This window comes from Oryza brachyantha, chromosome 9 (genome assembly GCF_000231095.2).
Source record: "Oryza brachyantha chromosome 9, ObraRS2, whole genome shotgun sequence".
In the NCBI taxonomy this organism is placed as follows: domain Eukaryota; kingdom Viridiplantae; phylum Streptophyta; class Magnoliopsida; order Poales; family Poaceae; genus Oryza; species Oryza brachyantha.
Window position 1 is genome coordinate 2,919,739 of NC_023171.2, and position 17,377 is coordinate 2,937,115.

The window sequence follows — 17,377 nt, forward strand, 5'->3', positions numbered from 1 at the left end:
TAAAATTTTCTACAACGTAAACCAGGAAGCATGCAAGTAGTAGATTATAGATAGTTACCACGTGGTGCGGGACACAGTAGAAGAGTGTACTAAAAAGCTGAAGTAGTGACGACGATCTGATGCGCACTCGGGTAGAGGAAGTAGTGACGACTAAAAAACTCCTTTTCGGTTTACGTGCCCCCTAGCAGAATGTATTGACCTACCGAATATTCATAAAGATCATATCGACTAAATCTAGAATATATCTCTGTATTAATCCCTTTGCCTTACGATATCGATTAAGCTCAACGCTAGATATGTGCCATCCTTTTTCAATTACTTAATCATTCTCTCGATTCTGTAATAGATTACTTAACTTGTGATTGACTCCTCAATCACTCTTGGTATGGTCATGCACTTCTATAATCTATCACATCGAGAGACCTAAAGATATCTCACTAAATAGAGAGACAAATTATATCTTGATTATTCACATCTCACTACATGTTTCATAATAGGACTAAAGACTACCTTTATATATATTCACAATGTAGCGTTTAGTAGTCCCTAAGCAAACCATTTCACATGTTGAGAACCATGATAATCTCAAATCAAAAGATTATACATCAAAACATAGTGAGAACACTGATGGCACATCATATATAGTTCTCACAATGTCTCACATGAGATCTATCCAACATGCTTTCCAGCAGTGTTCACACGATCGATTCGGTACTTCCATATCATAATCAGTGCAATTTAGCAAGGAAGAAAAACGAGAAAGAGAGAAGTGGGCTTGTGGAATATGATGGAAAAGTTGATGGTAGTACCACAGTTTTAATTTTGCAAAATTTCAAATGGTACGCAGAAGATTTCACTAATAGGAATAGCATTTTTTTTAAACGACGTATTTACGACGGCACGGATCAAATTAGCAAACCCCGCATGTTGCACTGACAACCTGCACAACCGACAGTAAAAATTGCTGCCACTTTTGATCAGAACATCCAAATCACGTGTGGTAGAAAGATCAGTTGATAAACTTTATAACACTATTTTGGTTTATCTTCATCAAATTGCAAACAAAAGTGCACCATATCCTTATTATCACATTTGCCGACATTACACTTATTTCATCTCATTAAATCCAGGCGACAATACAAAATTTTATTTCAAATACCTTGGAATATTAAAAATTTGGGAAATGTTAGCAATGAATTGCCAAAGTGTTGTATCTCCAAAATCTTGGAGCATGCCTGAAATGATGGGGAAGCCATATCGCTTATTATTGAAGATATTAATACCTTACAAATTCAACTACCAGATTCACCACTCTATAAACCACAAAAAGAAATGGAATTAGCATAAGATAGCCAAAATTACATAATTACATTTACATGGATCAGAGATGTATCCCTGCTAAACGTGAGCCTGACAAAAAAAATTATATATAAAGAGCCACTGACGAATACTACGATAAGCCTAAACGGAGCAAAACCTCCCTGTGCTGATATACTCCAATCATCTCCTGGGTCAGTAATGTTTATTGCCAGCTTCTTGGGCAATAAAAGTTTATCTTAATTCAAAAGGGATACCTTCAGCTTTCTCCCAAGCCATCCAAGAATCTTTTTAAGTCAGCCATCAAAGTAATTAGTTTCGCCATTTGAGTCTGTTGGTCGCTCGTATACTTCAAGAGAACTTGGAATGCATGCTAAGACAGATGCGCAGCAAAGCAAGGTAGAACATGCCACCACAATTGAGCTAGTTGAAGAAATATGGAGATCCCAGGACATCCTTGAGATCAAAATCTCCCCTCTCTGGCAATGGAGGGAATTTTAACTCCGGGAAAGACTTCTCAAAGCTCCCCAACAACTGCATAAAATAATACTCGGTTATGCAACCTTTCACTTACACCACTACTAAACATGTGGCAACAAGGTAAACATAAAATATATGCAAATTATGCACTACGAAGAGGAAAAACTCTTCTAATGCTGATATTTCTAGGATATATATTATGAAATGAAATACTTTTCAGATTATCTTCCAGCTACCCTATATATAGAAAATAAAGGGAATACAGATGGATAAATAATAAAGTGGGACTTAAAATAAATCTATTTATATGAAATGCTTTGATACTCAAAAACAGTTTTAGAAGCATGGGAAGACAAGGGGGAAAACATGCTTTCCGTGGAGACAAGCAACAACAAATTAATTGACCCGAATACAAGTTTACTTGTTATTAGAGGTATTATCTCTCTCATTTAGTAATATAAACTATACATTGTATTGGGAATGCCCTAATTATGCCAGGAGGTGCATAACTCACATATTTCGACGATCTCAGTCTCATATAATCGATATTGTGGTGGAATTGAAAAATATTCCAAGCGAACAACATTGCAAGAAAAGTATTCCAGATTTTCCTAAGGTGATATTCTGAACAAGATACTGATTGTCAAATTCTGTGATAATAACTGGGACAAGAAAATACATACATTTTCTAGGATGGGTGTATCGTATAGTTCCACAAACTTCTCTCGTAGTATTTTGTTCATTGTATCAACATCACAAGCATGCGTCCAATATGAATCATGCACCCCTGCAGCGATTTAGGAAAGATGTTGAGACTGATGCACTTATCCTTAGGCAGTTCATGCAAAGGGATACATAAATACTTCCCAGAACAAAGTAAAACACCAACCTGCAAAATTCAGGCCTTGCCTTTTGCAAGCAACAGCAGTCATCATCATATGAGAACCGTCAAGGGAGTGCACAAAGTTTGGAGGAAAAGCTGTCCTCTGCCGTTTGACCATAACCTGGTTGAGTGAATTACTGTGTATAAGTATCAAGTATTTCAAAGATCTATTGGATTCCAAGACATAACAATGGGGCAGTTAGAACAGTAAGTGACAAGGAAAACAATCCATTTGTATCCACAGTTCAATAGTCCATTTTCTGTGCAGTTACCGATATAAAGGTTGCATATGTTCAGAAGTTACCAGTACAGTCATGTGGCTAATTAGGGGATAACAAGTTGGCTCAGCTCAATCTGGTCAAGCTAGCTTGGAAATATATCCCTGCTTTTTAAGCAAATGAGCAAACACTGATACTTGCTATCATGTATATTTACTTTATCGAAGTCCACCAAAATCCATGATATCATGTAACATTGTAACATGGCATCCGACTTTGCAGATTGCACACACTGCTGATGTTGATTGATGGTTGGAGTACCACAGTTGATGCAACGAGTAAACTGCTTGCAACCTGGATCAGGTTTGGTTTGTTTAAGCATTGAGCAAGCTATGCAGCTTGATTTGTTAATGTCAAGTTCAAACTGCATATTTAACAAGGGCATATGCTCGACTCAAAAGCCTTTTCTCATGTCAAACGTGCCAGGTAAAACTAAGTTCTTAGTGGGCGATCTTAAAAAGGTACAAGCAGAAAGACTAATTCCCTGTTGTGTGTTTCCTAGTCAGTAACTGGTGGATTTTTTAAAAATAATAATAAAATAGAAAACAAGTGAGTGTTTACTTTGAAGAACGGGTACAGGTTAATCCTAGATCATCCAATCTTAAACACCAAGCATATCTTATATGTTGGGCCAGAGGTAACAAAACAAGTTGCTTGTTTGAGCATGCCATTCCACATGGCCACAAAGAATGAAAGATGAGGAATAGAGCAGTGACGCAAAAATTCATTAGATGACACATCGATGGTCACAAAACTGTTCTAGAATGAGGCTTATTTCTCAATCAAAAAGTGACCTACATGTCATCACAGACATTTCAACTAGCAACCAGCAGACAACCATACTGTCAGAATGATGTGGAATATATTCCAAACTAAGAATACCTTGTCTGTTTCCCGTTGAAGAGTCAGTACTTGTAATGATGTTTTAATCTGCAACAAGAACATCAAGAATGCCACTTAGCATCAAACCAGCAGAAGGAACATGTTGCCTTATTGTGAAGCACATTGCAAGTTAGCAACAATAAACAGTAGAACAAAATATACTTATAACACTTACGAGATGCCTCCCAAGTTTGCGATATGGTTGAACAACTGGCAGACCAAGAGGGGTTGTCCATTTCACAGGTTCATTTTCACAAGCAATTATCTGTCATACAGAACAGGTGGACCACAGTAACATATCCATGATTATAACTACACATTTAGGAAAAAACATCCAACCAAATAATGCATCCATGTTAGAAATCAAGGAAGAATGTCAGCTCAGAAGTGCATGGATTAAACTATAACTGATCCTAAGAAAATAAATTGTAGGCCGTTTGAACTTGTAGGATTGCGCTAGTGTTTGATTGTTGTTGAAATTGTAGCTACTTTGTTAATCAATGGATCCACATACCATACGCACAATTCTTAGCCAAACTCTACCAAACTTGTGGACAACAAATTGTTGGGCACATTGTGGAGAACTTAGTTGTGACACCGTTAAGCGGCAACCGAACAGGTAAAGTGACATAGGCATGGTTTTTATTGAGGCACAATGTGATGACAGCATCAAACATCATCCAATGGTATAATGAAGTTGTCAGAAGACAACTATGGTACCTTGGCACAGTCTCCAAGCCAGTTCATAATGCTACGAGCAGCTTGGAACATCTCACCAAGTGCTGTCAGAGTAACCTATCAAGAATCATAAGTTAAAAATAAGTTTGTTTCAATTATATATATATGTAAGGTAATGAAACAAAATAGTTCCACTGAGTAAGACAACGACCTTAGCAGCATAGCATGATGCACTAAAAAGTTCTGAATCATCACCAATCATGTCTCTCTCCTTTAATCTTCTTTTTATTTGCTCACGTGCTCCAACATAAGTGACACCGTACACAGATGTCATCACAGTTTGCTTTACCAATTTCCTATCAACCTGCAATTGGTAAACAGGCAGGTAAAAAGTTAAAAGGTACATTTGCTAAACCATGGGCCCATCAACAGCTTATGTATCAACTGAAAACAGCATCAAGCACCAAGACAACCTGAAATAGCTCAGCTAATTATTTCATAAGAAAATGTTTACACAAACAGTTCAATTTATTGGTACCCTTTTATAATTATTTCATAAGCGGCAAGTGTTTACACAAACAGTCCCTGGAGTAGTTTTCTACTTTTCTTCCTTGAGTAATTCAACAAAAAGCCAACTAAGAGAACTCACTCACTGCATACCATTTTCAGCAAAAAAGATCAATATTTATCATTAAAAACACAAGAAATAGCTTGTTTAGGACACCAATTATCCATTTTAACATCCAATTATCACATAAAGTGAAATAGCATTAGAGAATTTAATAGATTGTAACAAAACATCAGCTGCAAATATCTTCAATTTTGAGAACAGAAATTTAAAAATAATGAAGAAATACCTGATCAACTAGCATTCGTGCACGTGCTGCATCAGGATCTGTAGCAGGATCTTTTAGCGCATCGTTCCTCATAATTTCCAGCACCCTATTAGCACAAGTGCAAAAAGTATGAACCCACTCATCGTCATAATTTCAAGAAGACATGACTACAGCAGTTGCATCAATAAATAAACTACACCTGATGAACATGAAATCCAGATTTAACAGGTTTTTAGGCAATTCAAGTTTAAAATTTATATGCTGATCCATTGGCAAATATTCCATATTCTATACATCACGACTAACAACCTCAGACATATCTATGATTTGGTATAATTTGTTCATATAGTTCTAAATATCAGAATAATACTAGATTACTGGCTTACTAAACTGGAAGTACTGTAGTCTGCACGAAAAAAAAATTCTTTCTGCTAAGCCATTACTTGGAATAGCATGCTACATAATTCAAGTAACCTAGAATTAGCTTGTTCTCCCTTTTTTTTAACTGATGTCATTGACTTTTGAATCTACATTTGACTCGTTGTCTTATTCAAAAAAAATATATGATTATTGATTGTGTTGTTATGATTTGATTTATTACTAAAGTAACTTTAAGTATGACTTATAATTTTGTATATTTGGACAAAAAATTTGAATAAGACGAAGGTTCAAACATAAATCTAAGAGTCAACATCATCAATTAAAAAATATCGGAGGGAGTAATATTGTATCCACACGATAGTTTATAATTCAACAAAAAAAGGGTTATTCAGTGTGCATGAGATTGTTCAGAATAAATATGCAAGTAGGAAAGGGTACAGCACAGACTGCTATGGAACTGTTTGGTTGCTATGAGGCTTGGCTTGCATGAGTGGATGCAACATGAGCTGTTTGGTTCTCTGTTCTATGATCCCAGGCAGGCCCATCTCATGTAAAACACTTGGCCAAGCCAGGCCCAATGGAACCTTGGATAGCTTCTCATCCAGACTGCGCATGCTGGCACAGATGCAAAGGCATGCATCATGCGATGCAGCACATTCGATCCAGTGACCCCCCCCCCCCCCCCCCCGCTAATTTTGTGTTTGTATTTCTCCCATTTCTCCTCTCCTCATTCGTCCAGGTCATGGTAGCCAATCCACCACCAAAAAACCATGAATCTCGCCACCAGTCAGCACAAACATAAGAGATTCTATGTTCTCTTTCACTCCAGATCCATACTGCTGCTGATGCAAATGTGCTCCTGTTGACTGCGTTGACAACGGTACTGACATCAACATATGCAGTCTTGTGCTTGAGGAAAACCTAGAATGGCAGGGACAGGAGAGGCAGAGATTGAGATCTAAGTCAGAAGCACATTTGCTCATGGTGGAAGCTGGTATCAAGGGAGGCAGTGCATGCCTCCTTTCGTTCCTTTCTATTGCTCCCCTCTCATGATTTTTGTTCTCTATTTTTTTGGCATATCATATATATGATCTGGATGAAGTAAGGTTGCTAATGGTTGATTCTCCTTTATTGTTTTGGGTTTAATTTAGTTAAATCTTGACTAGACCTGTTAATTATGCATGACGGTTGGAACTTAATGGCAAAGATTTAGTAGTGGTTGATTTTTTTTTTTTTTTGCACTGAAGCTAATAACCACATTGAACTAGGCAATGGACGTATTTTTTTTCTTTGCTGAATGTGAGTAAGCTGGTGGTTTATATGTAGCTGGAGAATTTTGCCTACAAGAACTACTGGTACATAGTACGAGTACAAAGGTTACCCATCCTAGAAATGCTAGGTAGTCCTAATGAGCTAGTCAAAAGTATCCTCAAGACATGTAAATGTAGTGCCAATAACCAATGGCAGGATTTACTATCAGTTGTATTTTCTTCCACGTATTCGGACTTATAACGATTATTTCGTTTAGGTAGTTACAAGTGTTAATCAGTACACAAGGTATTAATTACCATTGAGCGTAAGTGGGTAATCTCACCAAGTAACAAGGTGATGACGACATCACCAGCTCAGCTATGACCATGCCAATGTTTCACATCAAGAAGCTAAAGCCGCATGACTTTTATATTAGACTTACATCCTACATAATCGACTTAATCATATATTAAAAAATCAATGTTCATTCAACCAACCCATCCAGGTCAAGGCAACAACCCCACCACCCTCCTGATCTAACCAACCAAACAAACAAACAAACAAAATCCCAGTCGTCCAGGCCGCCAAGGCTAGCCAGGATGAGACATGAACCAGGATGGGTGATGCAGGCAACCAAACAGACGCTATATGCTGGAAGCGAGTATTGCATCCTACCATCAACAAGGTGCAGTGCAAAACACAATATCATCCAAACATACCTGGTAGCTATTCCAGTATAAACATCTGCAGGTTTCTCCCCGGCAACTAAGTTCACAGCAATTGCTCCCAACTACATGAAATTGATGAGAAAATCATTAACTCTACTACCAAGAGCAGCATAGTGCATAGTGCTGCAGGCCAAACTAAACAATTGTTAAGAAACATCAAAACTATTCAAACACAAACAGACCTTGTCCCTTCCAAGAGCAGCATAGTGCTGCAGGCCATTACAAGAACCATCCTGAAAAAAGAAAATGTTATGTAATTATGATTCAACATAGAAGTGAATCTTTGCAAAACAAAATCAGAACGGTTCTATGTATAGACTATATTTAGATGGATTAAAGCATGAACAGATTTTAGAACACACTAGATTATTGCAATTCCATCTGGCAAATTAGCTCAGAGAACAGAATCCAGTGAGACTGGCAAGTGAGCCGTTTGAGTTTTCACTGTTCCCATGAATGTTATTCTCCAACTGAAACATTACTACACAACCTAAAAACAGCATTGTTAGACATCATTCAGGTCTGCTTATTAGACGTTGAGTCAAGAAGCCATAAGACGAACTCAGAAAAGCAAGCAACTAGCCATGCAACTATGGCCGCGTTCGCCCACCCAAATAAGTTAACTTAACCCCCTCGTTTTCTGCGCGCACGCTTCCCGAACTGCTAAACGGTGTATTTTTTGCAAAAATTTTCTATAGGAAAGTTGTTTTAAAAAATCATATTAATCTATTTTATATTATTTTAATAATTAATTAATCATGTACTAATCTATTACTACGTTTTTCACGCCGGGTAAGTTAACTTACACCCCTCCTTACAGACCGCGGCCTATGTATGAAAGTCATCTAGACAGCATTGGTTATAAGCGATTCAAGAATTGGTAAGTCAAAACTCAGAACAAACACAAACAGATGTTAACAACCAAGAATCATATGAAGAAACATAGGCAGTACTGCCATATGACAAATGTATCAGTAGAGAACAAGCATGCATATGACAACAAGAGCCCCATCAAGTGACCAATATATAGCATGCACAGAAACGCAGTACCTGATGCACAGGAATATGTGAGATCATTGTTTCTGGTGAGGGGCTTCGTAGGGCTTCAGTGAGATTTATGCACACTGCCAGGCATTGAAACGGATCCTCAGCTCCAAGCCACCATCTCTTGCCTTCGAGAGGTCTATCAGCCGAGTCAAATATGTCCTCCAAGTGGTTCTCTGTGAATGCAATCCGGCCATCATATGATAATTTGTCAACACCACCAGCATATAAATTTGCTAGATGTATCTTTAGCCAGCGCAACCCCGATTTTCCAAGCGGTCGACCTTCCGCAAACTCTAAAACTCCACGACAAAGATCTGAACCCAAGTGGTTCAAGTAAGGATGCATTGGATAAGCACGGCCTCTAAAATCAAGGTTGTGTGGATAGTAGAAACCCTCTTCATCCTTCATTTTACGAGCTACCTGTTACCAATACAAGTATGCATTTGATGAAACATTAAAGAAAAGGTCAGTCTTATGGATAACAATAGTAAGACCCCTTGTAGTCACTTACAGCAAGTTTCAGTTCTACATCACATCTTTGGGAGTGCCTTTCACTATTTTCCTTCTTGGCTGCCTTCAAGTTCCACCTCCATTTCTTCAACTTGGCTTCATCTTCAGTGTCAGGCTTCTCTGGTAAAGCAACCTGAGTACACGAACCTTTTCAGTTGACATAAGATAAAACCACCTTCAAATCTGAGTCATGTTGGCTCTAAACACTGGGATCAAAATCACTCATGGCAAGGATAAAGAGCAAGAAAACAGAGTACGGAGCAAAGGAGCTACACTTTCATATATTTATGCAAGCCTAGACATTTGTTACATAGGGGGTACGTGTCCTTATATAGGACTCACCAACCGTCATTGACAACTAAAACACAACTTTGGTGCTAACTGACCTAAGTAAATTACAGCTCACGTTCCTTGCTGTGTCCAACTTGCTAGCTACAAAAATGCTTTGACTACTTCCATTCTAACATAGCACAAAGCATATAATAACTCATTAGTACTCCTTCCGTCCAAGGGATTTTATGATCCTAATTTATCTCAAAATATAAGGGATTTTATGATCCCGAGACAGTATTTTAGTCCCCACCTATTAACTTTTGCACCACTTTATTTCTCATCTGCCAACTTTTCTACCACTTTCTTCTCCACCTATCAACCTTTGTACTACTTAATCCACCCTAACTATCACCTTTTATACCGTGACTTGTGCTTTTGTGACTTCTTTTGCAAAAGATGGCAAAATCCCTTATATTACAGCCCATAATCTCACTTACAGGTAAGTTAGTTTGTGCTAGAAACTTCAAGTAGCCAATGTGATCGCTAGCAGTCAAATGCAATTTCACTTTGTTCTCTCGAAGAAAATAAATTATATATCCAACAGGTCACAGGCTCACAATATATTGATGCGAAAATTATTGGTAACTCACATCAGAGCGATCAACCAAGTCAGCAAGCCGACCACCACTTGACCATATTCTGTCGACGATACTAAGAACTCTTTTGTTAACCCTCCACTTGGTGCTCCCAAGAGTATCTAAGGCCTGTAATGAATAATGCATTAAATGAATGAACCGCAATACAAAGTTCCTTTTGGCATTTGGGTGGATTATGATAAATTTTGGTGCAGATGTTTTACAAATTTTGGCATTTGGAAAACTGCTTTTATTTTAACAAAAGCTGAAAACAATAATAACCGAAAAACAACAATAGTAAGAGACATGAGAAATGTATAACATATTTTGCCTTCCATTTAAAGGACATGCTACAGTGACAATGGACTTACATTTCTATAGCAACTTAAAATAAAAAAATAAACACAGCACAGCATAGCAACCACAAACTGAACATATGATAGCTGTTACGAAAGAGAAATTTCTCTACCTTCCCTAAGAAATGCCTTGCCCCCCTATGTAACCCAGAGTTGTCTTTTACCCTCTTCAATCTTCATATCCAATCTATTAGCAAAACGTCATGTTTCACTGAAAGAGTCATTTTTTTCTCCGATGGAAGATGTCTTGCAATGATTTATAGAAAGGTTGATTATTGTGCAAATTTAACATTGTGGCATAAGTAACACTCAACGCGTTCATCATGCATATAATTTTGGAACATTATAACAATTTGCATATGTACAATTTTGGAACATCAAGATACTTTGTATTCATATAATTGTTCTACACAACTACTCTATCAGATACTATCTTGTATACCACTGGAGTGTAAGACTGTAAGATTTACGGCAAAATATTAAAAAAAAGACAGACAAACAAGTTTAGCAACGTATCCTATTGGATACCAGGACAGGATTGAGCTAAACCTGGACTCCTTTTTTGCTGGCAAGATGTAGACTAAAAGGTCCTATCCACCTATTGCTCATCCATCAAATTGAACCTTTCTCAGTGTTCATCTGGAGCAGAGGCCCAGCCCTATCTCGATGCCCTGCCTGCTGGGGAGGAGGCTGATGCTAGGGGTAGTCCTGGGAAGAGCTGAGGGAGAGGGGTGGGTCAATGGGTATGGGGATGGTGATGGCTATTGTACTAGAGTAATGACCTGAGGGCACTATGCTCATTTTGGGAAAGGTTTACTAGGTCCAGATGATCAGTAAAAATAGTGATGCCACCAAAACTCAAGGGCATAGAGAATCTTTTCTCTTCATTAAAAGGCATCAACATTCCAACAGCATATTAACAATAGAACTATAGAAGCCACTGTGACATAACATAAGGCGTGCTCAAATATCTCATGAATGTGTTCTTACATAATAATATTATCTAATTTGCATAAAAACTATGAACACAAATTAAATGAATACCTCAAACACAGATTGCATTTGTTCCCTTGGAGCCCTTTTGACAGCCTCCCTCTGTTGTCTAGCTCCATGGGTGCGCATCACATAGGATGGTAAAAATAAATGTGCACCCTTGTCATACCTACAGATTTTTTTGTTAGTGTCCCTAACAATTCCAGAAAGGTTACATTTGAAGATATTCAAGCATGATGTCAATAGAAAACAGGAATAACTCCGCTTTACATTCAGAATGATAGTACACCAGATAGTATTACTGAACAGCACCAACTTGCATGAACCATGGAACTGAACTAATCAGAAAGGGCTAGAAAAAGCATCTCAGCTAACAAATGCAACACTGATAAAACACCACAAATCTGATCTGTTAAGAAAATATAATATGTAAAGAACTCTAAGAAACACAGTCAAAAGGTACCAACCCAGTCCAGCTGATTGGCGGAATTAACATAGGCATGTAAGGTATGACCATATGCTTTGCCTGTCAAAGGAAAAACATTATTCATAAAGAAATCAAGGAATGCAATATTAGAACAGTCTTTTGACTAAATCAAGATGATAGCAGAAGGATCCACTCACTGTTCTATCAAGCCCTTGTCGGACCAGTGGATCACACTTGATCACACCATATCGCCGACTAGACTTCCTGATTAATTACAATGATGAGATGAAGTATAAGTTAAGACAAAGCACCAAATCTTCTTTTGTAGAAGGTATTAAATAAGAGTTGTCATTATTACTGTTGCTCTTTTGCCACAGTTCTCATTTCATGTGTGAAAGCAGGACGGATGTCAGGTGGACCATCTGCAGATTGGCTAGCAGGTGGTTGTATATATGCTGTTTCAATCATAAGCTCAATCAAACGACTACCAACCTAAGCAGCAAGAGATATAGAAACTTTCATTAGTAGTCATAGTGTTGGAATAGAATATTATATTAACTAAATATCATCAGCAAGAGACATACTTTTGCATGAACATCTTGACCCCATGGCTTGGAGTTATCTTGCTTCTTTACTATATATCTTACTTGCCGTAATTTGTGTTTTTTCATCAGATCAGTAACCTTCTTTCTTAGGCGCTCTTGTTCTTTGGCAATGTCTGAGCAACCTACTTCTTCTTCATTATCCATTTCTTTACTTCTTTTTTTCTTTGGCTTCTCTAGAAATTTGTGGAGTCGAACCTATACAGGAATAAAAGGCAAAAGCATATTTATGCATAAGCAACAGTAATGGTATCGCCTAAATTATTGTTACCATAATTGGTGACTGGCAACAATAATAGTTCAGTCCAAACAAAATATTGAATATTGAAATTTAACATACACTGAAAAAGGAAAACAATAGCAAACTGAGAGCTAATAAAGGTATTTTTTAATGGCATAACTCCAAACATATCCGAGACAATAGTTGGAAAAATTTAACTAAATTGGTTGGTTCAGAAGGAAACATGAATCAGCTAGGTTATGAAAGCTCCGCAAGAATATTAGTATATCCAAAAACATCACACTATTATCAGTTATGGTAGAAAAACAAAAAGGAATAAACCCTTGTCACATGATGTCAAATTAAACTACCAAATGGAAGTACATAGCTTTATATTATTCCCATGAAACCATAGATCATTAGTAAGCCATCGTCGTGTGAAATAGAAGTTCTGCATTTTTTACACATCTTAGAGTTTAATTGAAGGGGCCCACTCCTAGCAAAAAAAGCAATTCTCAGGAGGCTTTTGATCCAACAGTGGTTGAATACTTGTTAATATAATATTTGTCCAAAAGAAAACATGAATAAATTAGTAAGTCAACCAGACAATCTCCAATGGTGTTCAGCACTGAATACTACAAGAGCAATATATTTAACTCCATAGGACTGAAAGATAAAATAATTAGAATTCTGCCTACAATCATCCTAAAGGTCTCTATATGACTAGTATATGACCGATTATATCTTTTTTATTTGATGGAAAAAAACTTTTTCTCGGAACCTCTTTTACAAAGGAATTTATTAAATCCAAATTCTGAAAAAGAGAGTAAGTGGATCCATAAAAGATATATGCTATGAATAGACCAAAAATAGCTAGACTAACAGAAGAAATAGACTGCATGTTTTAATGAACCTATAAATTAGCTAATAACTATTCTCAAATGGAGCGCAAATGTGAAGGGGGAAAAAAAGAAGATACAGGTCCCATACACAGCCCACAAACCTCATGCTCTATTGCCTCGCCGATCTGGCACGCAGCCTGGATGACTCGTACACTTCCATCGCCGCTACCGGTCATGAGCAGACCCATGAGCTTGTGCATGGTGATGACGGCCATCATATCAGCTGGAAGCATGTTGAAATAGCGGGCATGGGAGGCCCGCGCCCTTCTCTCACACACAAGATCCTGTTCGGCGATGATCTGGTCCCGCAGTGGCTCAAACCAGCCAAGGAAGAGCGATTTGACGTAGGGCAAGTTGGGCGCTAATTTGTGCTCGCACATGTCAGCAAGCAACTCGCGGTACTCCTTGGCAGCCTGCTCCCACGCCTCCGTCTCAATCTGGACCTGTCGTCGGCGAAGCATGGCGTACTTGTAGTATCCAAATCCATGCGACGCCTTAGCCTCGACCGAGTGCTTCCCTCTCCCGGTCCTCCTCCTCCCGACCTCCCTCCCCTCCTGCCCCGTGGCCGGAGCAGGGGCAGGGAGGCTAGAGTTGTCCCCACGGGCAATCTCTTCGCTCGAGTGGTGCAGCTCCTCGGCCTCGGAGGCGACGGCCTCGGCGGCGAAGGATGACGCGAACCGCGGCAGCGTCTGCTGCTGCCACGGGTGCGCCGGCGCAAGATGTCCACAGGAAAGGAAGAGGCCGCGGTGGAGAGCGTGGGGCAGCGGAGCGGCGGCTGAAGATGCGGACAGGAGGGCGGAGGCGAGGCGGCGAGCGGGGAGGCGGCGCCACATGAGGGGCAAGCAGGTGTGGGCTAGGGTTTGGCGGCGGGAGTTGAGGTTGATGTGGAGAAGGGGCGACGAGGAATGGAAGGCGGATCCGGTGGCCGGAGTTGGGCAGGAGGTCGAGGAAGGGGGAATGGCGGCGGGCCGCCGCCAATGCAAGGAAGGGCTCGAGGGAAGGGGGTTCCGTTCGATGCGGGGCTTCGCTTAACCTTAAACCCAAGCCCTCGTGGGTGGCACCTTCCATTGGCAATGCAAAAACCCCCTTATTACGCTGACAAGGGAAATGTGGGTCCAGGTCACGATTTTTCTTCTGATCAAGAGACGTAACTTGGTAGAGTTTGCAAAGGCTCCCGATCCACTTCTTTTCAGGTTTTCAAACTTTACTTACTCCCAGTATTAGTTAGCACTTTTCTTAACTTCTACACAAACATGCTTCGTGCACAATTTTATATATAGAAGTTACTTTAAAGATCCACTAAATCTAATTTTCAAATTTTTAATAATTCATATATTTTTCGGGTGCTACCTATCTAGTTTGGCAGTACGAGAAGACGAAGACGACATGCTTAGGAATCACGTTGACTATCGAAGGATGGATGTATAAAGATAATGTCAGGAATATGTGGGCATCTTGATATTGTGTATCAACAGGAGCAACATAGAGACATTTAATGACTCTTTGGGCTATCACAAAGGGTGTTTATAGCCCTAATGTAGCTATCCCATCTTTGGGCACTATTTTTATTTTGCCCATCTGTGAGCACAAAAGTTAGCCACTTCAAAACATTTTGTTTTTAGTGCGGCAATTCTTTTTTCTCCAAATCTAACTGGCAATGTGATTTGCCCGAGTGATTACCCCGTGAAGTGGAGCATTGCTCAGCATGCTAGGATGAATAGTGAGTGCACTGTCTTCATCAACCAAGACCCGCTTTAACTTCACACTTTTGATCACCATAGGAAGTACCAAGTGGTACCACCATAGGTGGGCTACATGCTAAAATGATCCAAGCGGTCAAACACTTTGCCCTTCTCCTGGCTCGGACCAACATCAAGTATAGGAAATTAATATAAGAACGAATAACTTTCTCAATGGTTTATTTTCTTCTTTTATTTATCTAAATATTCATTCCATTCAGGTCATTCCAATGCTTGCAAGCAAGCACGAAAAAGCTTATATTTTTAAAATATTGGGGGTACATCTAGAGTGTCGTGCTGATCTCTCGTGTTGTAAGTTTTTGCTTCTTGTTGTACTCATAAGCTTGTGGACACCAAACTGATCAAAGATATAGTCGAGCTCATTATGTGCATCTGAAAAATCATTGGGCTTGGTGGGTTCTATAACGACTTTGCTTTTCTCCTTGCTTTACTTGTCTGATCAAGATTAGCTATTCCTTGTTTGTTTCCACGAAGTGCTTGAGTAGGTAACAATTTCTAACCAAGTGGTTGCCACTCAGTTGATACAGGCAGGGGTTGTTCATAGCCCTATGCTAACTGATACTTGTTTCTATCGTCTGATGCCTTTTTGTCCTCTTTCTCTTTCAATTTTGAAGATGTCTTGTCATCGTGTCGATCTCCCCGTGAGGTGGACACCGCAACCGCTGAAGCAGCATAAAAATTTACCATGTCAAACATATCTTTGATCGTGGTAGGCTCTTTCAGGGCGAACTTGCGCGATGGACTCATCTTGTACTCCTTTTCGGAATGTGGCAATAAGCACATCATCCTTGATGTTAGGGATCATATTGCGTACTTTGAAAAATTTTCTAATGTAAGCGTGCAATGATCCCCCTTTCCCCAACTAAACTTGATATACACATACTTTGTTCTATTCACTCGTAAGTGCCTTGGAAATTGCTCTCGAAGCTCACTCTAGGATCAATAGACCATCTAGGATGCACCCAGAATCAATTCCTCATTGAATGAGACACTAGTGAATAATTTACCATCAGCTTGAAGTCCCCTCCGGTCGCTTTTATGGATAGTGAATACATTGTCAGTAGATGCAGCCTTTGCTTCTTGGTCCGATCGGCATGACGATAAGCCTCAGCAATCGTCCAAAGGCAATGAGAAGGAGAAGGAGCACCACAGGGGCTCGGATGACAAGAACAGGGACAAGTGGAAGAGCTCAGGGAGGCTATAGATCGGCAACTAATCCAACACTCCAAGCTCAACGAGTTTGACAAGGCGATGAACAGTTGGTGCCCATATCATCCCAAGTCTACTGTCAAACCCGGAGTTTTGTCCTAAGCCTAAAATCGTAAGAAGAAATTCGTAAATAACAAACGGCTTAATTAACTCAGGAAAAATCCCTCTAAAAAAATTAATTCAATTAAATCGAGGCTCGCAAATCGACTAACTGGATTTAAATTCAAATTGCAGAAGTATAAAATTTGGCCAAACAAATTAATTTAAAACTCGGCAAAAGTGGGGTTTTCCTTTTTCCCTCCTTTTTCCTTTCTTTTTCCCTTCCTTCTCAAATTGGGCCGAAGTCCAATTTCCCTCCCTTCCTTTTCTTTTTTCCTTTTCTTTTTCCTCTCCTCCTTCCCGGACCGGTCCAGCCGAGCCGGCCCATCACCACCTCCTCCTCCAGGCCGGCCCAGCCGAGCCGACCGGCCTCCTCCCGCGCGCGCTCCTCCCTCCACCAGGGCCGCCGCCTCGGCCCAGCTCGCCCGCGCCGCGCCCGCGAAGTCCGTTGCCGCTCCCTCCTCCCTCGCGCCACTGACAGGTGGGGTCCACCTGTCAGCGACCGAGCCCCCGCCAGCTCGCGCACCCATGCCGCGCCGCGCCGCGCCGAGTCCGAGTCCGCGCCGCCGCCGCAACCACCGCCGCCGCAACGGCCGCCGCCGAGACCTCGCCGCGCCCGACTCGGTCTCC

General features: G+C 40.0%; 1 protein-coding gene across 1 annotated transcript in view; it reads right to left on the minus strand.

Annotated features, from left to right (window-relative positions):
- Positions 1-1,125: 1,125 nt before the first annotated feature.
- The window catches only part of LOC102706316 (DNA-directed RNA polymerase 1B, mitochondrial-like), a 36,645-nt gene continuing 20,393 nt past the window's right edge, over positions 1,126-17,377 (minus strand). The window contains exons 2-20 of the mRNA XM_040527530.1: positions 13,781-14,706; positions 12,540-12,755; positions 12,314-12,447; positions 12,153-12,219; positions 11,996-12,054; positions 11,580-11,697; positions 10,195-10,308; positions 9,273-9,404; positions 8,765-9,181; positions 7,897-7,947; positions 7,706-7,776; positions 5,376-5,460; positions 4,730-4,882; positions 4,561-4,635; positions 4,016-4,105; positions 3,841-3,888; positions 2,687-2,801; positions 2,481-2,584; positions 1,126-1,851 (exon numbers count right to left, since the gene is read on the minus strand). Coding sequence (XP_040383464.1) covers positions 1,741-1,851; positions 2,481-2,584; positions 2,687-2,801; positions 3,841-3,888; positions 4,016-4,105; positions 4,561-4,635; positions 4,730-4,882; positions 5,376-5,460; positions 7,706-7,776; positions 7,897-7,947; positions 8,765-9,181; positions 9,273-9,404; positions 10,195-10,308; positions 11,580-11,697; positions 11,996-12,054; positions 12,153-12,219; positions 12,314-12,447; positions 12,540-12,755; positions 13,781-14,706 — 3,086 coding nt within the window. The 3' untranslated portion in view covers positions 1,126-1,740. The remainder of the gene's footprint in view (positions 1,852-2,480; positions 2,585-2,686; positions 2,802-3,840; positions 3,889-4,015; positions 4,106-4,560; positions 4,636-4,729; positions 4,883-5,375; positions 5,461-7,705; positions 7,777-7,896; positions 7,948-8,764; positions 9,182-9,272; positions 9,405-10,194; positions 10,309-11,579; positions 11,698-11,995; positions 12,055-12,152; positions 12,220-12,313; positions 12,448-12,539; positions 12,756-13,780; positions 14,707-17,377) is intronic.